We start from the raw sequence: 25,871 nt of genomic DNA, 5'->3' as shown, positions 1-25,871 counted from the left end.
GTCGCTCATCCTGAATCCCACACATTCCCACAATTAAAGACAATACAGGAGCACGTTTGAATTTGTAATACCTTTATTAGTTACTTGAACAGCAGCTTCCTTCCTAATTTTACTGTGGCAACAGGTGTAGTTCTAAACCATTTCAACATAAATTTAACAACTGAAAGAGGCCCTGTCAGTCAATGTGAGCCACCATTAAATCCAAGATGTTTTCCTTTCCTGCGAAAATTTTTCCGATGGGTTTTAATAAGCATTAGCCAGTCCTTAAGTAGAGTGCCCAGGTTTAGAGAAATTCCAGGAGGCTGGGATGAACGTGCCACAACCTTCAGAATTGCATGATGGAGGGATGTTCACTTGGTCTTGCCAGCCTTCTGCGCAGACTTCGTGACCTTGCCAGCACTAGCAGATTTCTTCTCAACACTCTTGATGACACCAACAGCAACCGTCTGCCTCATGTCACGCACAGCAAAGCGACCTGTGGGAAGAAAATCGTTAGCTCAAGACCAGTCGAAATATATAGGAGAAACTGAATTGTAAAAGGTCAAAGCTAAGTATGAAACGCAACCTACCAAGAGGAGGATAGGTGGAGAAGCTCTCCACACACATGGGCTTGCCAGGGACCATCTCAACGATGGCAGCATCTCCAGATTTAAGGGCCTTGGGGTTGTCCTCAAGCTTCTTACCAGAACGACGGTCGATCTTCTCCTTGAGCTCAGCAAACTTGCAGGCAATGTGAGCAGTGTGGCAATCCAGCACAGGGGCATAACCCTGAGAGATCTGACCAGGGTGGTTCAGGATGATGACCTTTGAAAAAAAGAAGCATAGCCGTTAGCACATTTTCCATCAGGGCTTGTGAACAAATCTGTAGAGGGGAATACATCAAAGAAACTAACCTGAGCTGTAAAGCTGCCGGCCTCCATAGGGGGGTCGTTCTTGCTATCTCCAGCCACATTACCACGACGGATATCCTTAACGGACACGTTCTTGACGTTGAAGCCAACGTTGTCACCAGGGGTAGCCTCAGCGAGGGACTCATGGTGCATCTCAACAGACTTGACCTCAGTGGTCACATTAGCAGGAGCAAAGGTAACAACCATTCCAGGCTTGAGGACACCAGTCTCCACACGACCCACGGGCACTGTTCCAATACCTAGATAGAAACCAACACGGTTAAAGAACATTTAAAAAAAGTTTTAAAGCAAACCATGAACATTACAATTGTACAGAACAAAAAACACCTAAACATACCTCCAATTTTGTAGACATCCTGAAGTGGCAGACGAAGGGGCTTGTTGGTGGGGCGGCTGGGTGGCAGAATGGAATCCAGGGCTTCAAGAAGAGTGACACCACTGCCGTTACCCTCCTTACGCTCAACCTTCCATCCCTTGAACCAGCCCATCTGTAAGATAAAGTAAGGGAGAATAAGCAAACACGCGCACACACATTAAACATGCATTTAAACGTGTTAATTAACAATTGGCAGTCTTACATTTGTGCTGGGCTCCAACATGTTGTCTCCGTGCCATCCAGAAATTGGGACGAATGCAACAGTGGCAGGGTTGTAGCCGATCTTCTTGATGTAGGCGCTGACTTCCTTGGTGATTTCCTCAAAACGGGCCTGGCTGTAAGGAGGCTCGGTGGAGTCCATCTTGTTGACTCCAACAATAAGCTGTTTCACTCCCAGGGTGAAAGCCAGGAGGGCATGCTCACGGGTCTGTCCATTCTTTGAGATACCAGCCTCAAACTCACCAACACCACCAGCAACAATGAGCACGGCACAGTCAGCCTGGAAACAGAACAGATGATGATGAGGGTTTGTAAGGACAGAAATTTTACACTTCCAATGCAGGTAGCTGGGGAATTGTCATACCTGGGATGTACCAGTGATCATGTTCTTGATGAAATCCCTGTGTCCAGGTGCATCAATGATGGTGACATAGTATCTGCTGGTCTCGAATTTCCAGAGAGCGATGTCAATGGTGATACCACGCTCACGCTCTGCCTTCAGTTTATCCAGCACCCAAGCATACTTGAAAGAGCCTTTGCCCATCTGTAGTTTAAAAAAAAGGAAGGTTACACAAAGTAAACAATATATATACACATGATATGGTCATAAAACAAAACTGCTTAAAATGTTGAACGAGATCAGCACAAGTTGCAAGGCCTAGCAGACTATTATTGAAATTTTTACTGCTTATTTGTTTGATTGTTCCCATTGTCGATTTTATAATTTTTTGATTCATGTATTATACATTCATTTCATGCAACAAAAAGAGTCCTAGCAAGCCGCCATTACAGAAAATGCAACGTCATCGTGAGGTACCGCTCAAACTCCACCTACTCCACACCCAGCCGGCTTGAGCTCAGGAACGCGTGCTATCGCCGCCATTTTGGGTAGTTACGGGGCTGTACCGCAAAATGTTGTACGTGCATTTTCGATTAAACGCATTAAAGTTAACCAAGCACTCACCTCAGCAGCTTCTTTCTCGAACTTCTCGATGGTTCTCTTGTCGATTCCACCGCATTTGTAGATGAGATGGCCGGTTGTGGTAGACTTTCCGGAGTCGACGTGGCCAATGACCACGATGTTAATGTGGATCTTTTCCTTTCCCATGATTGATTAGTTTCTGTTTCAAACATAAAAAGTGGCGTTTAATACAAGTTTTATTGAACGTAACATTTAAACTGGTATTTTGAATTGAGTAATATGGCCTAGAGTTTGAACCGGCCTAGTGCACCATAAGGCAACGGAGACACGTGTTACTTAATCGTAACGCGATATTAAGTTACGAAATTCAAAATGTCTGAATCAAAGCCAAAATGACCCAGACATCTGGCTCTATTAACACTATTAACTGTTGGATGCTAGAAAAGGAGAGAGGTTTCCAACAGGCCCGTGACTAGAAGCAATTTAGACCCTTTGTTCTTTCCCGGTTTCCAAATTGATAAATGGACACGGTTTAGGTGGAAAAGTATGTAACAAAAACAGCTTTTATCCGTTCTATATCGTACTCTTGACCATTCATCTAGATTTAAATCGTGTTTCAGATGAAGACCGCCTAAACTTCAGCCTCATACAAACATGTGAGGAGAGCACAAGTGGTAGCCATAAAACGCAAAATATTCATAAAGAACGTGAACATACCAGGACATCATTCAAATACATCTACAAAATCAATTAATTAAATACAATAACAAGCAAGGCCTAAGCAAGAAAACCGAGCACTTACCAAGATTGAGAGATCACGTCTCGGCTGCTGCTGCCCTTTACCAGGTAACAGAAAGAGGAAGAAAATGCATTGGTTGGAGAATATATATGCGGGAGGAGGACCGACCGTGTCACAACTCCCCGTTTCCTCTCCCCCTCCCTGATCGACCCGCAAATCACACACAATTGAGTGAAATTCTCCCCGCCTAGTCAAAGTACGTCACCACTTTGTTTCAGAGACCATCTCGTTGAAATAGGATTTACAAGATATACAATTTATTTTCTTAATAATAGTAATAAACTTAATTTGAAGATATTTAAATGATTTTTATATAACGTTATCGTCACGTAAACTTCAGTAGTTAAATGATGCATCAAGTATAAATACCTATGGATCTCTACTTTGACTTTACATTATGTATCTACATTTTAAAATGAGATGTTTAAGACTTAATATAAGTGTTTTATGGTAACGTGCATTGATTGCAATGACTCACTGATTCAGTTTGGTTTCCAATAAAATGACCAGTTTATTGATTTACAACTCTTTGGTTTTATTTAAGGATACATTATACAAAATAGTGTATAAACTACATATTCCATGAAAACATTGTTAAATATCTTTCACTTTTTGTCACTTTAAAATGTGGTTATATTATAAGATGCTAGTCAAAGAATGTGATGAAATTAAAATGTCATGTTTAGTGCAGTGATAAACGATTAATTCCTTAACTAATTTATTTTCTCTGTTTTTATTTCTTCATTTATTTTGATGAGACAGCAAGATGTTCTGGTTTGGAGACAGTGTGATCAACCCAGCCTTGTATGTAAATCAGTCAGCAATTTACAACATAACACAAAGTTGATAAGGGTACTCAGGTCTATTGTTTCAGACGCATCTCCACCAGGTAGATCTCCTATTCAGATTCAAAAGCAAAGATAGGTCTATTTGCAGAACAGTGGGACTTCAGCTAATCCATTTTAAAACATAAGCGCAATGGGAGGCGAGTGAAACTTTTGTAATTTGTGTAAATTTGTATGCATACTGCAGGGATTCGGTCAAAGTGCTTCATTGATTAAGGTTTAAGGGTAAAGGGGCATCTTAAGCTTTCAAAGAGCCACGCATCTCAACTCTCCTCTTTAACAGATGCTTGGTCAACAGCTGCTATTTTCAGTCAAGAGCACACACAGATTCACATACTATTCATTGACAGTCTGAGCAGCCTACTGAAAGTCAAGTATGCTTTGTAATAACTTTGAATTAAATAATATAAACTGGGTAGATGTATTAAATTAGATAACAGTGTGAAAAGTTAGCATCTTCACTTGTGGTTTTAGAATTTGGACTCCTTTGTGCACTGTAATAGACAATAGGATAGTACTGTTACCTTTGGACAAGCACCGATTTTTTTTGTCAAGAGAGAATGCAGTCTGAACCATAGACTATAAAACATGGAAGTAGCATCCGTGACGTCACACGTAGATTTCTGTGGCACTGATTTAAAGCTTAAAGTGGGCAGAGACCGTGTCACTCATGGATAATCGAAAATGGGAAAAGAGGCACTCAAGTGGCCACCCACCTAATATTCAGAATATTTAGCCTAAACATAAGTTAAACGAGTGAGTAATAAAAAAAATTCATCTCCTAACAGTTGTCATGACGGGTACGATTAGCTATATAAACCAAAATATTTTTTTGTACCAGGCTGTAAACATGATTTTCCTGCTATAAAGTTTCCTATTTTAACATGGGGCTCAATGAGATTCTGCTCTCTTTTGAAGTCAGTCTCTAGTGGCCAGTTAATGAATTGCAATTTAAGTCACTTCCGGGTTGGCTTCATGAGAGAGATTGGAAGGTTGCCTCTTGGTCTGAACGCTGTTTGAGTGGTTATTATCATTATTCATCAATAAACACACATTTTTTTAGGCATCATTGAATTGGAAGATTGAACAATATTTTACCTCCAAATTTGATAATTTGGGTGCAACACTGTAAAACCTTTTTTTCTGAATGCCCTTTGTATAGCATAATAAGCATAATAAGAGTGGACATTTTATTTTGTTTAGACTAAATTAAATTATTTATATTCACTTAAATCAACGAACTAGTCAGACTAAAATAGCAGCCCAGATTTTAGTACATTGTATATTTCTTCCTATATGTGTATGTATACAGTGATGTGAAAAAGTGTTGCCCGCTTCCTGATTTTGTATTTTTTGCATGTTTGTCGCACTTTATAGTTTCAGATCATCAAACAAATTAAAATATTAGACAAAGATAACACAAGTAAACACAACATGCAGTTTTTAAATTAAGGTTTTCTATTATTAAGGGAAAAAACAAAATCCAAAACTACATGGACCTGTGTGAAAAAAAGTTTTCCCCCTGTTAAAACATAACTTAACTGTGGTTTATCACACCTGAGTTCAATTTCTTTAGCCACACCCTGGCCTGATTACTGCCACATGTTCGCAATCAAGAAATCACTTAAGTCGGACCTGCCTGACATAGTGAAGTAGACCAAAAGAGACAGGGCAAAAATGGTCTGCAATGGCAGAGGGCCAAGACGAAAACTGCTTCCTGAGCAAAAAAAGGAACATAAAGGGTTGTCTCAGATTTTCCAGACAACATCTTGATGATCCCTGAGACTTTTGGTGAAAAAACTCTGTGGACTGGCGATACAAAAGTTGAACTTTTTGGAAGGTGTGTGTCCCATCAGTCTGTAAAAAGTAACACCGCATTTCAGAAAAAGAACATCACACCAACAGTAAAATATGGTGATGGTCTGGGGTTGTTTTGCTGGTTCAGGACCTGGACGACTTGCTGTGACGCATGGAACCATGAATTCTGCTGGTTACTTAAAAATCCTTAAGGAGAATGTCCAGCCATCTGTTTATGACCTCAAGCTGAAGCGAACATGTGGCTGAATTGCAACAAAACTTCAAAGATGAGTGGACCAAAATTCCTTCAACGCTTTAACAGACTCATTTGCAAGCTATCGCAAACGCTTGATTGCAGTTGTTGCTGCTTGGGGTGGCCCAACCAGTTATTAGGTTAAGGGGCAAACACTTTCAAACCAGTCCATGTAGTTGTGGATTTTGTTTTCCCTTAGTAATAGAAACCTTCATTTAAAAACTGCTTGTTGTGTTATCTTTGACTAATATTTAAATTTGTTTGATGATCTGAAATATTAAAGTGTGACAATCATGCAAAAAATACGAAATCATGAAGGGGCAAACACTTTTTCATGCCACTGTATGTCTATATATATATATTACACCTTAACTCAAATTCACAATCAATTTAACAAACCTTAATGTAAGGAACTTGCCCAAAAGCAAATGAGATCTTTTTAATATATTTTTCTCAACATCTATGAGACTAAATGAAAAGCAAATTTCAAACGTTTAAGCATAGCTTGACACTAAGCATTGTCATGTAGTTGTCCTACGACCTAGTAAATTTGACGTTCACTTGTCCAAGTACAAATATTTCTTGTCAGAAGATAAAAAAATATATTTAATTTGAAGTATCAATATAAATGTTTCGGATCATGATTGGTCAAGTTTGCTTATAAACATTTGACCATATGTCTGCTGCGGTCACCTAAATTTGTTTATACGCAATGATTTCTATAGAACAAATGCAAGCAGAAATTATTTTGTTAACTTTATTTTGCACATGGCACTTGTGCTATACAAATACAAAGTTTTTTTTAACCTTACTATAGTATACTACATTGTTTACAACCGTTTACAAATTTACTACAAGAGTATTATAATTTCCTTTATACCAAATATAAAAACTGCAGTTTAAATCTTTTTTTTTATGATATATTTCAGCGTTAATAGTAAATAGCTTATTATTGTGGGTCATTTTCTATTTTAAATTCATGTACCCTCGTGATCTTAAATTAAAATCAGAAAAAAAAAAACTTCCGCCCTGAAATGACTATCCAGGCCTGAGCATCCGTTAAAGAAATAGTTCACTTTAAAAAGAAATGATCATGAGAATTTACTCATCCTAATGTCATCAAAGATGTTTTTTTTTCTTTAGTCATAAAACAAATTTGCAAGTTTTTAACATAATTACGTAATTTGTGAAATCATGTGAATTGTGTAAGTCATAAACGTGCATCGCAGAACAAGGAGAAGCATTTGCGTTTGTAAAGCATATACTTTTTTCAAAAATGACCGATCGTTTCACTAGATAAGACTCTTATTCACCGTCTGGTATTATTTAAAGCCCTTTGAAGCTGCAATGAAACTGTTATTTTGACCTTCAACCATTTGGAGTCCATTCATTATATGGAGAAAAATCCTGGAATGTTTTCATCAAAAACCTTTTTGACTAAAGAAACAAATACATAAACATCTTGGATGACATGGGGGTGAGTAAAGTATCATAAAATGAATTTTGAAAGTGAACTACTCCTTTAACTCCTCCTCATCAAATGTCAGTCTGTGCAGATTTGTCAATGCAACAGTTGTTTAACACATCCAATCAATTCGCAGTGAAAAACGAAAGTCACGCCCACTAATTTACTTATTTTATATGATCATACAGTGCAGACGTAGACAAATCCACGACCATCACTCGTGTAGTATGTTAAACTGTGCACCCGAACAAGCGTGAATGTGGAGCCCAGTGGTTAAGTCACCAATATTTCAGTGTATTAGATCTCCTGAGCAAAAACCCAGTGTCTATTATAGTTTTAGAGGAGTTATCAACAATGTCACAAAATGAGCTCAAATTTGCCAATGCTAAATTTTAATAAAAAAACAAACATCTCATCAAAATTTACCCAAAGTCAGATTATTTACATATACCATCTACATTCATTTTACACCTGCATACATTTAATATGTTTGTCCAATTTATTTCTCAGCCATTTTATATTTTAAATAAAGTTAAACGCTACTTAAATGAAACACAACAGATAACACTATATCTTCAGACATAAAAGACCAACCTCTGAGCAACAAAGTTCTCCTCTGGTCAACATATAAAAAAATACTGCAGGAATTATTGTCATGATTATATATTTGTATTACGATTTTACTTTGTTAATTGCGGCGATTCCCAACATCTTCATTCCACCCCACCACTCCCTCCCTCTCTCTCTCTCTCTCTCTCTCTCTGATTTCCATTCTCACCACAGCTGTCTAGAGTCCCACCCAACACACACTGACTAACTCAGCATATCCTGCCCTCCCTTTCATCAAAGAAAAGTTTGCATTTGTTCTTATTGTATTACAGGCTTGGTCCGGTCTACCCAGTCTATCAGGTGCATGTTAATGCCCAAAGCTAACAGGCTGAATATCTATTTTACTAGATAAACTGCCATTTGGTCTCTGGGACTCAGGATGTGTGGGGGAGGGCACAGGGAATGTGTGCCACAAAATCAACGTCAGTGCTTGGCACAAAATCAGTGTTGAGTCATGCAATAAAGGGGCAAAGGCCTAAACGTCCTCTCTCAAGGCTAAACACAAAACAGGCTTCATTGTAAGATTGAAAAAAATGGGAATGCTCTGATCTGGTCTTGTAGTGTGGTAGTTGTACTGATCTTTCGGTTGGCTCACTTTCTCATTTGTAAGTCATTTGGATGTTGGCTAACTGAAAAAATATATATATATATATATATATATTTTTTGTAAGGGATCATTGATTTAAAGCTTTTTTGTTTTAGGTACACCAGATCTCAAATATATTTGATTTGCAATATAACTTATATAATTTACAAAAACGTGTGCTGTACTACAAAAGTCCCTTTAGACTACTTTACAAAGTATTGTCTGCATTATCATATTGCGTAAGTAAATATTTTAGATCGTTTTTTAAAACATGAATGCAAGAAATGCTTTAAAATATCAAAACCATTTAGGACACCCCTAGGTCTCCTAACAAGCCCAGAAAATGTCAATTTACCCCCCCCCCCCCACCTCCTGTAAGGTGACAAAGAACTTACACTTGCTAATGCCAGCCATATGTTATGCATTTCTATGGTTTAATGTAACGGGTGTTGGTCAGGGTCATCTGCATGTGTGGGAACCCCATGGGTCTGATTGATGTTTGGTGACAATGCAAATGCCCAAGATTCAGTTGTTTCGAATGTAAAATCATTTTCAACCGGTATTTTATTTTATTTTATTTTAAACGTTTTGAAAATATTTAATCTTGATGAAAGCTTAACATTTTCCTCGACTACGCCTTTGGAAGAGATGAAACATGACTCATCTACTGATTTATCACACAATATAACACAACACATAAGTTAGTAAAACTGTAACCTAAGAAAGGTCACCACTATTTTTGTCATTCAGATCTGGCAGACCTAATGGACTGCTTATGTATTTACACATTAAACCGTCAGAGATATGTTATGCCCATGCTCCGTTCAAAACGACAAATACAATACCTAAAATACATAACAATTCAAAGGTAAAGTAGATAAAATAAAATCTATTTCGCTTTAAATCGTGACCTATATCGAAAACATAAACAGGAGGTAAGCGTTTCCATTCTCCTCACTTCTTATTTCACATGAAAAAAGCACGTGAGTACATGCTGCATGCAACAATGTACATCCGGGTCATTTTCTCCACCAAAGTGCTTAGGTAAGCTAGACATATAATGGAGTTTATCTGACATTGGCAGTTCCTTTGTCTATATTTTATCACTTTTATGTTTTATATTTAAGTTATATATACGCAGAATACGCAACTCAGTATCTGCTGTGTGGTTTACAAATCAGCAATTGACAAAAAAACTCGAGACGCCACCTGCTGGTCGCACATATACAGTCTCAGCCTTTTAAAGTTCACTTTGTAGTTAATCTAGTCATCGTTTTTTACGTAACTTTAAAAATAAAATTAAACTAATGGTCAGTTCACACGGTGCTCAAAAATGACTGGATGAAACAGTAACAAAAGCCAGCATTTATTAGCAAAATGACTCATTTACACTAAAAAACATTTACGCATTTAAAGCATCTTGATATATTTATTTTATTAGTTTAGAAAGTGCTATAAAAATGAGGTAATAATACATTGAGGAAAATTCAATTTTCAATATTAAAACCATAATAATTTGGTTTCAAATTCAATAAAACCTTTATAAAGAAATAATCATTTAAAACATATAACGGTTCCCTTTCTAACAGACTCTTTGAAAAAAAGAAAAATCAATGTGCAAAATACTCCAGTAAGTATGTACCACGTTGGAGTAAATCAGTAAAAGAGTCTGGTCCTTTCTATTAATCGTGATTATATATATTTAAGCTGTTTAAAAGGTAGTTTCAAAACAAAAGTACACCTTGTATAACAAGATATGAGTCAATTTGTCAATTCCATTGTATATTTATGTGTTATTACGTGATTAGGAATGACTAGAATACTACCACAGTAGTAAATAAAATCCCTTCTTTAAAAGCCTTGAGTTAAACAGAATACATAAATACTGAAAAGTGCTTGGAATATAATCGAGTATGTTTATTCAAATAAAGCAGATTCCTTATTGAATCTTGAATGCCTAACATTTAACTGTGTATATGTGTCTCTGATTCCTCATCTATCCCCGCCCAGCTCTGAATCTTTCCAGTACCAAAGATCACAAAGACGATGGCTCCGAACGCACTCACTGCTCCAGACAACCAGAACACATGTCTCCACCCCGCAACCGACTGCTGCTCCAGACAGAAGAATGAAACAATGGGTAAACGTTGCATACATTCTGTGATGAGTGATGATAGATCTGTGGTGTTGAAAAGTATATGTACAGCTTACATCTTTGGTCAAGTACCCTACTACGATTGGTGCAAGAACACCAGGGATGGTCCCAAATGTATTTGTGATCCCTAGAAGCATACCTGCGTATCTGACAAAAGAGAAACAGATAACAGTCATTTAACAGGTTTTACAAGCCTGTAAAGATTACTGTATGGATAGATTTGAGCTACGATGAATGAATATCAGTATTAGAAAAGGTGCATATCCAAGCCAAACAGCATTGGAGCAATATACCGTGGAGCAATATCAATCTGGTTAATGAAGACACCAGCAGCACTGACACCTCCGAGTGTGCTAGACATAGTGAGAAGTGTCACTGCAAGAGTACCACTGCAGCCAGAGAAACCCACAGCAACCAGAAAAAGTGCGGGCAAAAACAGACCTCAAGACACAAGACGAAGCCACGTTATAAATAAATGTCAATCTTCATAGTTTAACTATCCTCAATGTATCAATTTTGTCAATTTTGAATCAGGTCTTTTTATAATGCCTTAGAAAGGCATTTACATACCAATGAAAGTGAAGATCTTTCGGACAGCTGTGACACTCAGGAGCTCCCTCTCCAGAAGGTTGTCTGCCAGCACACCTGACCCCACTGCGGAGACCCAGCCACCCAGATAGGGCAGAGCAGAGAGCATCGAGTTCTAAATGGCACAAAAAATAAAACCGAGTTCACTTCCTTGTTCTAAATTTGGACATTACCTCTGATTTGCACAGATGTAAATGTGGAAAAAGTGCAGAAGTACGGAGTAAAAGTCTCTCTGATTAGCACAGAATTTGGCTCACCTGCTGTAAATTAAAGTGGAGAATGGTTTCCATGTAAATAGGAAGGGAGGTTAGCAGAGTGTAATACGACCAGTTGGAACACATCTGAGATATGATAATGGCCCAAAGGGGCAGCGAGACGGCCATAGATTGTACAGGAACTGACCAACCATGTGCTGTTCCCTAAAAAAATAAAGTCAATAAAGAAGAGTTTGATCACACATCCTGTAATGCTTAATTTAAAGGAGTAATGTGGAGATTTTAGCTAAATGTTTATTTTATTTAGTTTGTCTCTGTACTTTGAGTGTGATTTATCAGGCAATATACAGAGACAAACTAATTAAAATAAAGTACTGGGACAGAGAGAGTTTGTAATATGAACACAGTTTTGTAAGTTATGGTTTTAATATCATGGTTATTGTCAATATCAGTATATCGTGACCCCTAATTTGAACATTAAATGAATTAACATAAATGTGTTTATACCTGTGCTCCAACTGAGTTTATAATGTAATCTTTCTCTTGGTCACTTATTCTTGGATGAGCTCTGGGTTCATCTGACACCAGTAAAAACCAAAACAAAGCCCAAAGGCAACCGACAGCACCTGTTGGTAAACAACAACAATATAAGCACAAGAAATGTTTTTCTATGTTGCTGTACTTTTAATGCTGTTTTGTAAAGATATAGCATTGTTTAAACATTTTCCGCTGAAAACATGCAACGGTCTTTGTATGGATTGTTTAGAAGCCCACCACATGAGTAGAAGACTGCTGGCCATCCAAATCTTTGGCAGATAAAGCCAGTGAGAGGAAGAGCCACAAAGGCACCAAAACTAGATCCAGCACCAGAGAATGTCATGAGACGGGCTCTCTCCAATGGCGGAGCCCATCGGCTCCACATAGCCATCATGGCAGGGAATGTCACTCCCTACAGAAGCACAGACAAAAAAACTGTTTTGGAGTCTTTATTTAAGGCACATTTTTTAACAACATAAGAATCTGGACATTTTTGGCTGTTAAAAATGTCTCTGACCTCCCCAAAACCTTCCAAAGCACGTAAGGCAAAAAGCCATTTGGCTCCAAACTGTGCTGACAGGGGTGTCAGAAGAGTAAGGGCTGCTGTTCCAAGTACACCTCCACCAAGAAAGATCTTTCCACCGAAGTGTCCGGACAGGTACCCTCCCGGGATCTGAGTAAACAGATATCCAAAAAAGAAAGCACTCAGCACCCATCCCTGTGTCTCAGAAGTCCATGCGTAATTTGGAACCTGGAAGGTGGAAAATTACAAGAGAAATGTTATGAGAGACAGTTATTGTTTGAAAGATGGATGTACCAGGTTCGCCGCGGGAAAGAATGGATGCCATTTATATTTTTTACCCCATCTGGCTGTTCTGAATTTTGGCTGCTGTTGTCAAGTGTATGGTTGGGTACTGGACATTCATTTGAGATATTGTTACTAGGAGACGAATGGTTACTGGTTCCATTAACCATGGCAACCATGGCAACACTGAGATTTACCCGCAGGCCATAGACCACGGCAAAGCCAAAGAACATCATAGCAGCCAGATTGCATCGTACAGAGCAACATTTGGGAGGCACTGTTGGACATATAAAAACATTCTTTAATGTCAAACTAATTAGTAAAAAATGTGTGACGGTTTATGTAAAAGTCTAAAAAACTAACCTGGGTTTATTTCCACTTCTTTTTCCAAAAGTGGTGTTGTGTCGCTGTATTGGTCATCTGCTGTTGAATTAATGGAGTAGCCGGCTTGAGCCATGATGACAAAGGGTGAAGTTTCGTATTTAACTGAAGTTTATCATCCACAAATCCTGACACACAAACAAGACCAGCATTTCAGATAATGCAAATCTAGACAAACCACAAAATTGATTTGTTGTTTTAAAAAATCCATAAAACTCTAAGAGTTTTTTACTAGCTTTTATTAGACATATGTTTAATTATATATTAACTATATATTTATTTCAAACGATTGCTTACAAGTTTTAACAGTAGTGTAAGAATAATTAATAATATTTTAATAATAATAAATTATATTTTATTAGTTAGAATAATAACTCAACAATTTATTACACGGCTGTTGGAATGCTGGATTCTGATTGGCCATGTCTTGACATTTGCATAAGGTTCGTTATTCCCGGATAACAACAACCTCTCAAAACTAATACACGATCACCCGAATGCATATTATTTGACAGTTTTTCGACAAATTAAATACAAACGTCTTTTAATAACCTATATGAAATTATATTTACAAACGATTAGACCAAATTGTCTGTTCGTAACATTTGAACGTCGTTTCTTACGTTAAAACCGAAAATAAACGGCGTAAGGTCTACATTCGGTAAAAATGATCTAATAAAACATTTCATGTCTAGTTTTTTCTCATGTGGCATGATACGTTAGCAGTGTAATAAGTGGGATAATGTTATGTACAAACTGAAAGATGATTAAAAACTACCTTAAGCTGTGCAGTCAACCTTTACGTCTATTCGGTGTTCTTCATTATTCAGCCAAAGTCATCAATTTAAAGTAAGCTACAATTTGGGCTTTGTAAACAATCTAATATAAAAATAATATTTTAAAACTCTTTCATTTTTGTCAGCAAACATGAAAATAAAGTTTCAAGCATTTTTATTGAAATGATCTGTAATGAATAAGAAATACTCACATAGGCAGACAGCACAAACATCGCCAAAGATACATGAGCATTATGGAGACAGCAAAAATAACAAATCCGGTTTCAAATGTCCATTATCTCAAGAACAGAAAGCAGAATGTTTCTACTTTTGTTAAAAATGTTTGTGGGACGGATCACCTGACATCAGCTAACATCTACCACAACAGCCAGCATCATCATGACATGTTTGTTTGATGATCAAAACATGTGGCATGCAGTCGGATCCAGTAACTTTGAAAACGTCATCAATTTACTTATTTTACACCAGGAGAACAATGATGTTAAACATCCAAACCATCCCAAACAAATGAGGTTCCGGAACATCCAATGAGGTGATGATTTTGCGGCTTCGGACACATCATCTCACCAACTGTTTTCTGTTTCTCAATAAGTGTGTACACCGGGAAACCATTCTTACAGATGTTTGTGCAAAATATCCTAAAGTCCATCCTATTTTGGTATAAGCGATCACATGACTTCCTCATATGAAAGCCGTCACCCTGTAAACGCTCTGGATCGACTGTCTCCATTGCTTTCTACGACATGTGTTCACGATGGTCTGATATATAAACTGCATCATTGGGCGTCGGGACTTTTCCGTGTATGTCACGTGATCCAAATAACCAGAAAGTTATCGCAGTAAGTGCTCAATACTTGTCGTTTATTATGTAAGAGATATATTTTCCTTGCTAAGAGAAAACAATGTCGTTGTGTAATCGTAATTGTTTATATAGAAGGCCGTCGATTTAGTTGACGCATTGAGCGCTGCGTAACTATAATGAAATCTTGGCGATAGATCACGTCAGCTTAGCATCTGTCGATCGTATTGTGTGTCGAAATTAATTGCATATGATTTTAATGCGTGTGGCGTATAAAGGTCACGCAAAATATTGCGGTTACGCGCTTCACTTATTCACTTCCTCAATACCTCCGTGTCTCGTGCATGTTTTGTTAATAAGGATGTAAATTGTGTATCCACACAAGGTGCGTTCGTGATTCAGAGCAACTATGGGCTTATCAACGGCGAGACGTCTTATCCTTGTGTCCGGATGCTTGATGTTGCTGTTAGGGTCCTCATGGGCATCTAATGACACCATCCCTCTGGTTATATGGCACGGCATGGGTGAGATACTTTGAAGTCTAGGCACGATTCATCTACAGGCTGCTATTGAATTAAATGTATAATTTGTTTAAATGTTATAAAAAATGTTATAAACCATAATGGTTCTTATGAAACTTTATTGGTTTTAATAAAAATCATAATGGTCTATGTGGGTCTGTACTGCTAATGTGGTGGGTTGGAATGTTGTCCAAATGGGAACCAATGGAGCACCGTTAAATCCAACTGGGATAAGGGCAAAATACACTATACATAAAATACTGGTGTAATGGTCTTAATGGTTAACAGTTGATGGTTTATATGTAAGGGAAACTACTGGAATTTACAGAGGAATCGTTGAATCATATCACTCGTCATATTGTAACATAATTAAAGAACATTGACGTTCATTTGTTTTTCTGAAGGAGACAGTTGCTGCAATCCACTGAGTATGGGTTCAATAAAGAAGATGGTGGAAGAAGAAGTGCCAGGAATATATGTGCTGTCTCTTATGATCGGCAACTCGGTCCTACAGGTACAACACACCAAACATTAAAAAAAGACTAGTGTTGTTTTTGGTTGTCATTGCTGATTTTAATGATTTTGTTTTGTTCCTTTTACAGGACACCGAAAATGGCTTCTTAATGGATGTCAATGCGCAGGTGTCATTTGTATGTAATCAGTTAAACCAGGACCCAAAACTGAAGGAAGGCTACAATGCAATGGGCTTTTCACAGGGGTCACAGTTTCTGTGAGTAGTAATAATAAAACTGACTGTTAATTTCATTGTGCCTTTTATAACCATGTAATATTTTATAAGGCGAGCTGTTGCACAGCGCTGTCCATATCCCCCAATGAAGACCCTAATCTCTGTAGGTGGGCAGCATCAAGGTAATGACAGTTCTGTAGAAAAAAATCTATCATCATTTATTCTCTCACGTCGTTCAAAACCTGTATACGAGTTGTTCTTCTGTAGAACACAAATGAAGATATTTTGAGAAAAGTGTCAGGGTTTTTATTGTCCATAGAATGGGGGTAGTTGTGTTTAGTTACTGACATTGTTCAAAATATCTTCTGTACCATGGAGAACAAAAAATGTATTTTAAGTTTATCATACCACGAGGGTGAATAAATGATGAGAACGTTTTTATTTGGATAAACTATCTCTTTAAGTTTCATACAGAAACAGTGTTACTATAAATGTAATGTTGTAGCATTTGGAGTCACAATCCCAGGCTTCATAAGACATATAGAAACTGACCATTTACAGAAACAGTGGTTTGCCGTTCCTCTATTTTACCATCACAGGGGTATATGGTCTTCCCCGATGCCCTGGTGAAAGTTCTCGCATCTGTGACTGGATTCGCAAGGAACTAAACTCAGGGGCCTACACAGATGCAGTTCAGAAACAGTGCGTGTCTGGTCATTTATTACGTCTGTGGTTCATACTTTCATGATTCACTCACAATCACCTAATACTGATGTGAGACACCAGTTTAAATGAAATATATATTTTTATTTTAGTTTGGTGCAGGCACAATACTGGCATGATCCCCTCAATGATGACTTGTATAAGAAATACAGTCTGTTCCTTGCTGACATTAATCAGGAACGGGTAAGTGAAAGGAAAAATTTGGTTCTAAAGTCAATGTATTTGTTTCTGTGACGTGAATGAATATTTATTCTATTAGGGGGTGAATGAGACCTACAAGAAGAATCTCATGTCTCTGAAGACGTTTGTCATGGTTAAGTTTCTGCAGGACACTATGGTAGATCCAGTGGATTCTGAGGTATGTGTAAAGCAGTGTTTAATAAATCTTCGCTTTACTGAACTTGCAGGAAATTAAACTTGTATTAATCTCATTTTTTTTGTTAGTGGTTTGGCTTCTATAAACCTGGTCAAGCAAAAGAGCTGGAAACGCTGCAGGAAAGTGCCATATTTAAAGAGGTAAAGACTTTTACAGAAAGTTCACAAATGTTTTGCTCCTAGACTCTTCTTTTATAGGATATTCTAGCTTATTTGATAATGTCTTGACCCACCAATAAAATTGCAGGAAATTCACTTTGTCTAACACTTGCAAATGGTCAGATCATGTCATTTGGGCCTACATACAACCCACAGACTATAAACACTGCTTATTTGTGTAAAAACGTAATCGTGCTAAATAATATCACTTTACATCTAGTTTAGTTACAATCCTGTTATAAAAAATGTAACTGAAGCTTGATAAGTATTATCACTTGTTTTACTTGCAGGATCGTCTGGGTTTGGCAGAGATGGATAAAGCAGGAAAACTTGTGTTTCTTTCCAGTGATGGAGATCACCTGCAGTTCACGCGAGAATGGTTTAACGAAAAGTTACTTCCTTATCTCCGCTAACACAGTGATGCAGTATCCAAAGGAACTTGTGCTCACACACACACACATCTGCTGACTGTAGCATGATAATGTTTTTGAGTCCTATGTCTTAAACGCAAATGAAGCAGTTTCTGCTTGTTTTATTGCATTGATCTTATTTGACAATTTAATCAGAACAAATAAAATTTCTTATTTCTTATTAATTTGCTGTTCAAATGAGTTAATTAATAAATCTACTTTGTAATTTGACTGTCTTTTAGTTTATTTTTGCAATAAAAACAAGAATATTACAAAAATCCTGAACTGTTATTAATTTACATATTTTTATCGCTTCAGAACACTAATCATTTATGTTCTGAATTTTATTTGCAAACTAGTGGAATTACTTTTGAAAAACAAGATGACCAATGGTCTTCCAATTTTATCCAAAGAAGCAAAGACTCATGAAAGATGTTATTTATTGCATCAACTTTAATTATGTTTCTTTTCCAGTACTAATGAAAATTTTAACTTGGCCAAATAAATGAAAGTCAAATTATACAAAAGAAATTCCAAAGGTCTATGGCCTTAATATTATGGAAGTAAATTTAAGTTAAAGCCTGTGATGAGAGAGAGTAGTGGACACAAATATTTGTGTAAAGCCATTGTCTGTACAAGTTATTACAGCAGATCATCATTATCAGACAAGACAGCCCTTAATTCAACATTGAAAGTACCACAAGCTTTACCACATTATGCTTTATCTGTATACTTCTCTACCTGTTCTCCAGTTTGTGCCAAAACACACAAGACATTACATTTTCCACACCCCTCCATCAAGAACTACGGAATGTTCAATTATTCTCACAAAAAGGAATGTGCCATGTGCTCTGGTATACGATATGAAACGATGAAGGAAAAAATACTTTCTAATGCATCAAATTTTCTAATCAATATATCGTTTTGGCGTCATGATTGGAAATATCTGTGAGCCTGCCTGTGACTTGTTGCCTTTGCCAATTAGTTTAAGATTTGACACAAATCTTAAGTATAGTAACTCCTAGAAAATGAATAAAGTTACAGTAAATGTCTGAATATGTCGTCATCTGACGAGGGACATCTGTGTGCTTCAGGTCTAAATTGCATATGTCACACTGAAATCGCTGTGACCGCCCCAACCACCTGCCCCCTGACTGCAAAATGATAACAGAAAAATTAGAAATAAGAAAAATACAACAAAATCCATGAAATGATTCCTCATGTTGGCTTTTTATGTGTATACTTAAGCATGACCATCAAAAAGTTGGCAATCAATTTCAAATGCTTGGTTTATTAAATGGAATGAAAACAGAATCGAGGCCTGCCATTGGCTGAGCAAGTGCTTCTGGTGTACAAGCAGTCAATTCAAAACAGCTGAAGAAAGATTGCCGCTGTGATTGGCCAAAAGGAATGTGGATCAGTGTTGGCATTCCATTCTACATTGTAGTTTAAGCTCTTGTTCAGTCAGGTAGGACACTGCAATGGGGGTGGTCTTGTGCAGCCTGCTGGTCTATCCAGCAATCTCAGTTGCAGTGGTAACCAGCTTGCTACCATCCCATACAGTCTTGAATTGTTCAGGGACCGGGATCTCAGTCTGGAAGGAAACACAATTGCATTAAAACTTGAACACAAAATCTTGATGCTCACGGTCAACTCTTCACTTACAAATTCTCCATCTTTGTTGGGCACCAGCACGTTCATCTCTGAGCTCTTAGCGCTGACGATTTCACAAGACAGTGAGTCTTTGCTCAGGTAAACGTGGCAGCCATCAGTCTTGTTGATGGAGATCGTTGGCACCTTACCCATTACCTGGATGGAGAACAGAAATCAAGTGAGTAAAACAAGGGTGGTATAATCCATACGGAAGACACCAAATATTATGTTTGGAGAAACGGAAAGCACTGTCAGCGATACATACCTGGACCTTAACATCTTTACAGTTGATCACCTCAATGATACCCACAACATCATCAAAGACAAGACCCAGTTTCTTACAGTTATCTGCAAAAGACATTTCACAACAAAAAAACATTTTAACATACATTAGACATAAAAAAATACTCTGAAGTTTGTAGTCTGAAATGTCTCATTTGGTAGAAGTCTAAATGGAAAAACGATTAGAATCTATTTTCTTTCACCAAACCCTGTCAGGAAATATGTGGTGTGTACATACCTAGAGTAATGGAGTTGATCTTTCCCTTTACATTTAAAGTGCTGTTGTTGCACTTGAAGGCATAAACAACCTGTTTCAGTTCTGTGTCACTGATCACAAGGCCATGAGCCCCTTCCTGGTTTTCCTGTAAGGAAAAGAAGGCAAAAGACAACACTGAGGATAATTGCTCTAATGGAAAAAAATACTGGTGCTTTCAAAAATAATTGTATTTTCATTCACAGACAAAAACGGGCATTCAGACTCGCTTACCACTTTCCACTTCTTGCCGTCTAGCTCCATTACAGGTGGCAGAGTACGGGCTGGGCTGGCAGATGCTGTGGGGCGAGCAGTGAAGGGTTTGGGTCCAGATGGCAGTGGACCTCCCTGGGCTTTTAGGGCCGGATTCTTATGAGTCTTCTCTTTATCAGACACATGCTTTAGTCCTTTAAAAGGGTTAAAGACATTTAGGGTTTCAAAAACTGTTCCTAAGGCTTAATTTCCAAGGAACACAGCAAGAGCTAACGTATTTTAAATTCCCTTTTTTTTTTAAAAGCACCCCAAGATAAACAAATCAATATAGATGAGTTATTAAATAGTTCATGGCAGAGTACTATAGACATTTTTCAGTTCTCAGCAGTTTCGCTTCCTAATCTAATCGTTCCTTTTGTGCAAACAAGGCTGCATTGACCTTTTTAAAGAAAGTGATGCTCCCATTACCGCACATCATGTGGAAACTCCCGCATCATTTTCAATCAGCCCAAAGGACCATTTAATGTTGCAGCAATAAGCCTTCCATAATTGAGAAGGCAATAAAAGTACCAGTGGATGTTTTGTGCATTGAGTGGTTCAGTTTTTAGGCTCCATGTTTAGTTCTTTATTAAGTATGTTGTACCTTTTGTAATATCAGCTCCTTTGTTGATGGAGGCAAAGAGGGCATTGTGAGTGACAGGCCCAGAGTCTCCACCTGGTACCTTGTCGACCATGGGGGGAGGAGGAGGGCCTGGAGGAGGTGGGGCTGGAGCTCCTCCTTTGGGGGCCGCACCAGAGGCGGAAGCAACTGGACCCTGTGAATCCAAAACGGACAGATCTTAATAAGGTAACCTGTAAAGTTTCTGTCCAAAGGCTTCTAGACAGATAATGTGACTTACAGTCTTGCTCCAGCTTAGTCCGGTGGTGTGGTGCTGCTTAATGTAGGCCTGCAGCTCATTCCAAATGGACAGATAGGCGTGTACCCACTCCACATGAGTTTTATCTCTGCAAAATAAAACGCCACAATGAATGAAATGACCAATTTGCGATTTTGCTAGTATAGAGGAGTTATTAACACAGCTGATACATACTTTTCCTTGAAATCCTTGAGCACACGGTTCGTGTAGAACATGGCAGCATCCTGCATCTCCTTCACAAAGGGGCCTGGTTTTGGTGCCTGTGAAGTTCATTTCATAAAAAAATATTTAATTTTTTTCTATTGAAAATTACGTCATCTTAATTTAGATGTGGCACAACATTCTCACAAGGGTTTCAATTACCAGGCATTACAACTAACAACAATGAAAATAACAACTAATACACCAAGCTCAGACTCCGCCCTCTCACCATGGCAACCCAGCCGAGGGCGGGGACGCTCTCGCTGACTGCAGAGAGGTGGTTGAACAAAGGTGAGGAGCGGTTCTTCTCTCGGAATGCCTGCACTTCCTGGATTACTTTAGATACAGGGGCCAGCAGAGAGGTCAAGACAGGCTATATGGGGGATGAAGAGAAATTGAGAAACAATGTCAAATATGGTTGTTGTCAAACATATTACATATTTTTTCCAATGACATACGGCGAAGGGACACTTACATCAGATGGTTTTTGAGAGGATGACGCAGTGACAAGAAGCTGTCTTTGAAAGGAGAAGGCTTGCTTCATCATCTGCGCCTGTAAGACCGCATAACATAAAAATGCATCACGTCTTTATCAATGTAAACCAGAGTTCAGGAAGTAAAATAACGGTTACGTACATGTTTCTGGACGTCGCCCCCTATCTTCTGACTGAGGGCAGCGTACTGAGCCACTGGGCCTGAGATCAAGTTGTCAAAGGCTTCAACATACACTCCCACTGCTGTAAGCAAACAACATACACTTAATATAAATAGATTTAAATTTGATGTTTTTGAAATGTTTTAACAAAAACAGGATAATTTAAGTATAATAACATAACTATGTTCAATTTACGGACACAAACAAACACACTTGATTTCCCTAAAACATTTCAATGTGGTTTTGCAGGGAGCAGCCTGTGGTTGGCCAGGACAGCTGTATGTAAAACAAAACCTAAAGCACATTATCCAAAATCTGGTGAACGTTATAACTTCCTTTTTAAAACAAGAGTGCACAACTTCATTTTCTTATTAAAGGAATAGTTCACCTTCAAAATTAAAATTCTGTCATCATTTACTCACCATGATTTTCTTTTGCTAAACACAAAGATATTTTGTAAAACGGGTTGACTTCTATTGTATGGACACAAAACCAATGCAAGTCAATGGAGATCAACGGTTTTCTGCCACCAACATTTTACAACATATCTTATTTTGTGTTGTGCAGAAGAAAGGAAGTCATACAGGTTTTAATGACAAGAGGGCGTGTAAATAATAACAAAATCTAAATTTTCGAAGTGAACTATTCCTTTAATGTTTTTCTGTAGAGCTTGGTTTGTTACTGGCCCAAATGGACTTCATCATGGAAATGAAGACAGAATAAAGACACTTTATAAAAGGCTTTCATTACCTCCAGATCCAGCAGCAGGGCCTCCTCCACCCTCAGAGGAGGACATAGCCTCCAGACGGCCTACGGCCACCTCTAGACGCTGTACTAGACCCACCAACTCTGCCATGCCTGATCAGATAGAGAGTAGATAGATTTACTGCCTAATTTATGACAATTTCACTATTTTAGCATAATCACAAAATGCAAGCAAACACTAAAAGTTAGATAAATCCCAAACAAAATTGCCCGGTGTTTAAAAGCCTGTTTAACATTATACGTTTTAAGTTCAGTTCAAACAGACACGAAGGCCCATGAGAGAATGTTAACATAAATAGTTAAACAACAGAATGTGTTGGACCATGTTGGGAAAGTGTGCACGCGAAATCTGACAAGTTCCACTAAGATACAGGAACACAAGTTACACAACCCTTCTGTGCACAGCCTGTGCAGCATTCAGTATCTCCCACCAGATACAGGTATAAAGATAATTCTCTACAATAGACAAATGTATTCAACATACAAAAAAAGAAGAAAAAAAACAAAGCCGGACCTATTTGCATTTGCTGGGCAGCTGCGGAGGGGCGAGTCCATTATCTTCCTTTTTACTGCTTGCATGTACACACAGCAAAGAGGTAAAATTGCATAAGAGAAACCTGATATGTAAATCTGTCTGACTGACTCATTCCCCCTTTCACCTGAATGACGCCTCTAGCAAAATCACAGGTGATGCAGTGATCACCTGCTTCTAATGAGAGCTTACCGCAATTCCTCAAGGAAAACTTATTTGCAGCTCCTTTTGAAATCACAAATTTCCCAAGACGGCATAATAAGCGCAGCACTAAACTATTAAAGAGAACAAGGTTTGATGCATTAAATAGCAGCATTGAGAAGATAAGGTGAAAGACAACCTAGTCAGCACCTAAACTGGCAAAGCCATGAAAAAAATAAAATAAACAGATTCCTCTGTGATTCATCACAAGCAGCTGTTGTTTTGCTTAATGGAAGAAGCAAAATGTATTATTCTTGTATAGCCAGGTAGGACTAATATAAAAATGGTTAAGGGAACAAAAACGTTTGGGGCAAATTACAAATGAAGATTATTTAGATAAATAATAATTAACATCAAAGTCAATGAAAACAAGTCAAATTTCTTTCTCTGCTCTCCCTTCCTACAAATTAGGAAAAACAATTGTATTCAAATTGGACTCATTTGACTACTCTACAAAACATGCCTTGTCTCAGGAAAACGAAAAAATGAACTCCTAGTTTTGTCAACCACAGAAATCCCGACAAGATATCATTTTTGTGGGAACGTGCACACAGCAAATCTGGACAAATCTCAGGATCAAATTTCATAAATCTGAGTTAAGTTTGCTTTCCTTGGAGGCTCAATTATACAGTGTTTGATAAGTGAGTGAGGTTTCTGTGATGCAAAACCTCTAGTCGAGCCTGTAGACTAAATAAATACAACAATTCTGCAAATCCACAAAAAATGGCAGACAAACAAACCTCTTATTATACAAAACAACAGATTAAGAGCATTAGATTCTGTGCTACAGTATCACCCACTGCAACCTGCATAAAATACTAAATAAGATGTACAAGAGGATAATAAAAAGCAAAGGTTAATTCATTTAAAGATCATATTTTGAAAGCAAGGCTACAACGTCATGCAATAGGGGTGCATGTCTGGCCCCTTTCTGGACATAAAAACAGGTCATTTACGCTTCAAAACTAGGTCATATGACATCCATTCTTGCGCACTGTGATGTATATATATGCCACATTCATTAAACATAAAACAGTCCATTGAGTTTCTATCATTGCGATCAAGTCACAGGCCACCGTAAATAGGATTGCAGTCGCATATAATACAAGAGAAGATAACACATTTGATGTGATGCAGTGATTTTTGAATAATCTGCAAGTCGGGACAACACGGTTCCAGTCAGAGAACATATTCAGCGAAGGCATACACAAAACAATATAAGGACGGAAATAATGTAACGCGCTTGCGTAAAGATTTCCTTCCCTGTCTTCATCATCTACGCTCAGCTCTGCAAGATCAGGAACTTTACAACCCGACGCATTGACCCGTCGCTATATACAGCCTGCATGCAAATGTAAAATAAATCATATTTGCTCATAAAACACGATCTCAGTGTAAATATTCAACGTTTGTGAAAGACATATGAGCGACCAATACTCGTTTAAACTGTCATGATTTTGCAAGCTGACGCCGAGACGCACTGTCAAAGATTTCCACCGGCGTGTAACCGGATATGTAATAACGTAAGCAAAGCATTCGGAAACCGGGAGCGTTTTCTCCTTACCGTTAACGTCTGAAAAATCGTATAATTGTCCAAAGTAGTCTTTGATGTTGAATGGGTGTGTTATGGCTCCCCGTCTGCGTTGTCTTCCTGTATGAGTGTGTTGAAGTTCCCAGCTGTCACCGCGCGCCGTTTCCGCCCAAACTCCACCGACCGCTCCATTTCCTTATAAGGACAAAAGAGAGAGAGAAAGAAAGCTAAGCAGGAAGACTGAAGAGGAATAAAGTCTGTCTTTCTTTATTAGACCATCTCGGTAAACTGTTGTGACTACAATTTGTTATTCAAGTTAACAGTGTATGAAATGTGACATACAGGGAGTTATCAGTACATATTGTTATTTTTTTCTACATTGGCTTTGAAGGCAATATTTATAAGTAGAGCCACAAATCCGACATCCGGTTTAAATCCATACAATGCAGGTCATCAGAATTGTGCATCCAGTAATAAAGGGACACGAGTTTATCAGTATGTTTAAAGGACATCACTGGATTATTTAACACTCTGACTAGTTGAGTTTAATAACAGTCGTTTACAGTAATTACAGTGTTTCACAAAGGTGTTAATCCACAAACTGGAATGCTTTAAACTTGCGTTATTATTATAAATATATTGATCTCTTCAATCAAATAATTTAACAATGTTTTTAAGATTTTCGCACCTCTAATCTGAACCTAAACTTACAAATCGTGATAAAAAGAATTTC

General features: G+C 37.9%; 4 protein-coding genes across 7 annotated transcripts; 1 reads left to right on the top strand and 3 right to left on the bottom strand.

The window, feature by feature from the left end:
• Positions 1-55: 55 nt before the first annotated feature.
• On the bottom strand, positions 56-3,385 carry LOC130416052 (elongation factor 1-alpha). Its single transcript, XM_056742142.1, has 8 exons — positions 3,231-3,385; positions 2,471-2,627; positions 1,871-2,050; positions 1,490-1,786; positions 1,249-1,399; positions 894-1,150; positions 570-804; positions 56-475 (listed from the first exon to the last, which is right to left on the bottom strand). The coding sequence occupies exons 2-8, from the start codon at positions 2,612-2,614 to the stop codon at positions 351-353; spliced, it is 1,389 nt and encodes a 462-aa protein (XP_056598120.1). The 5' UTR covers positions 2,615-2,627; positions 3,231-3,385; the 3' UTR covers positions 56-350.
• Positions 3,386-10,202: 6,817 nt separating this feature from the next.
• On the bottom strand, positions 10,203-14,881 carry si:ch1073-513e17.1 (sialin). Of its 4 annotated transcripts, XM_056741018.1 has the most exons (12): positions 14,452-14,881; positions 14,242-14,342; positions 13,446-13,591; positions 13,139-13,359; positions 12,795-13,028; positions 12,515-12,689; positions 12,248-12,366; positions 11,783-11,944; positions 11,508-11,640; positions 11,231-11,378; positions 10,994-11,084; positions 10,203-10,893 (listed from the first exon to the last, which is right to left on the bottom strand). In XM_056741018.1, exons 3-12 carry the CDS (start codon positions 13,537-13,539, stop codon positions 10,747-10,749), a joined length of 1,524 nt encoding a protein of 507 aa, XP_056596996.1. In that variant the 5' UTR covers positions 13,540-13,591; positions 14,242-14,342; positions 14,452-14,881; the 3' UTR covers positions 10,203-10,746. The 4 variants fall into 4 exon arrangements, with proteins under 4 accessions (XP_056596996.1, XP_056596997.1, XP_056596998.1 ...); XM_056741019.1 differs by lacking the exon at positions 14,242-14,342 and having other exon boundaries at positions 13,280-13,359; XM_056741020.1 differs by lacking the exon at positions 14,242-14,342 and having other exon boundaries at positions 12,795-12,950; positions 13,280-13,359.
• Positions 14,882-14,982: 101 nt separating this feature from the next.
• On the top strand, positions 14,983-18,166 carry ppt1 (palmitoyl-protein thioesterase 1 (ceroid-lipofuscinosis, neuronal 1, infantile)). Its single transcript, XM_056741022.1, has 10 exons — positions 14,983-15,099; positions 15,445-15,583; positions 15,985-16,094; positions 16,183-16,310; positions 16,380-16,450; positions 16,868-16,970; positions 17,084-17,174; positions 17,251-17,349; positions 17,436-17,507; positions 17,816-18,166. Exons 2-10 carry the CDS (start codon positions 15,469-15,471, stop codon positions 17,936-17,938), a joined length of 912 nt encoding a protein of 303 aa, XP_056597000.1. The 5' UTR covers positions 14,983-15,099; positions 15,445-15,468; the 3' UTR covers positions 17,939-18,166.
• Positions 18,167-18,368: 202 nt separating this feature from the next.
• Positions 18,369-25,321, bottom strand: cap1 (CAP, adenylate cyclase-associated protein 1 (yeast)). The gene is made up of 13 exons (XM_056741021.1): positions 25,172-25,321; positions 22,860-22,967; positions 22,091-22,191; positions 21,930-22,007; positions 21,684-21,827; positions 21,428-21,513; positions 21,236-21,341; positions 20,980-21,151; positions 20,358-20,530; positions 20,109-20,232; positions 19,854-19,936; positions 19,601-19,744; positions 18,369-19,529 (listed from the first exon to the last, which is right to left on the bottom strand). The coding sequence occupies exons 2-13, from the start codon at positions 22,963-22,965 to the stop codon at positions 19,446-19,448; spliced, it is 1,401 nt and encodes a 466-aa protein (XP_056596999.1). The 5' UTR covers positions 22,966-22,967; positions 25,172-25,321; the 3' UTR covers positions 18,369-19,445.
• Positions 25,322-25,871: the final 550 nt, after the last annotated feature.

This window comes from Triplophysa dalaica, chromosome 25, assembly GCF_015846415.1.
Source record: "Triplophysa dalaica isolate WHDGS20190420 chromosome 25, ASM1584641v1, whole genome shotgun sequence".
Lineage (NCBI taxonomy): Eukaryota > Metazoa > Chordata > Actinopteri > Cypriniformes > Nemacheilidae > Triplophysa > Triplophysa dalaica.
Note: the sequence above shows the minus strand (reverse complement) of the source record. Positions and strands in the feature narration are given on the sequence as shown.

Coding starts and splice junctions, on each gene's coding strand:
- si:ch1073-513e17.1 (XM_056741018.1), bottom strand. CDS start 13,539: ATGGCTCAAGCCGGCTACTCCATTAATTCAACAGCAGATGACCAATAC. Junction 12,690..12,794: donor CTTTGGAAGGTTTTGGGGAG/GTCAGAGACATT, acceptor GTGCTTCTGTAG/GGAGTGACATTCCCTGCCAT. Junction 10,894..10,993: donor TAGGGTACTTGACCAAAGAT/GTAAGCTGTACA, acceptor TGTCTGGAGCAG/CAGTCGGTTGCGGGGTGGAG.
- ppt1 (XM_056741022.1), top strand. CDS start 15,469: ATGGGCTTATCAACGGCGAGACGTCTTATCCTTGTGTCCGGATGCTTG. Junction 15,584..15,984: donor GGTTATATGGCACGGCATGG/GTGAGATACTTT, acceptor GTTTTTCTGAAG/GAGACAGTTGCTGCAATCCA. Junction 16,311..16,379: donor TCACAGGGGTCACAGTTTCT/GTGAGTAGTAAT, acceptor ATATTTTATAAG/GCGAGCTGTTGCACAGCGCT.
- cap1 (XM_056741021.1), bottom strand. CDS start 22,965: ATGGCAGAGTTGGTGGGTCTAGTACAGCGTCTAGAGGTGGCCGTAGGC. Junction 21,152..21,235: donor GACTAAGCTGGAGCAAGACT/GTAAGTCACATT, acceptor TTGGATTCACAG/GGTCCAGTTGCTTCCGCCTC. Junction 19,937..20,108: donor GATCAACTCCATTACTCTAG/GTATGTACACAC, acceptor TGTCTTTTGCAG/ATAACTGTAAGAAACTGGGT.
- LOC130416052 (XM_056742142.1), bottom strand. CDS start 2,614: ATGGGAAAGGAAAAGATCCACATTAACATCGTGGTCATTGGCCACGTC. Junction 1,787..1,870: donor TGATCACTGGTACATCCCAG/GTATGACAATTC, acceptor TTCTGTTTCCAG/GCTGACTGTGCCGTGCTCAT. Junction 1,151..1,248: donor GGATGTCTACAAAATTGGAG/GTATGTTTAGGT, acceptor GTTTCTATCTAG/GTATTGGAACAGTGCCCGTG.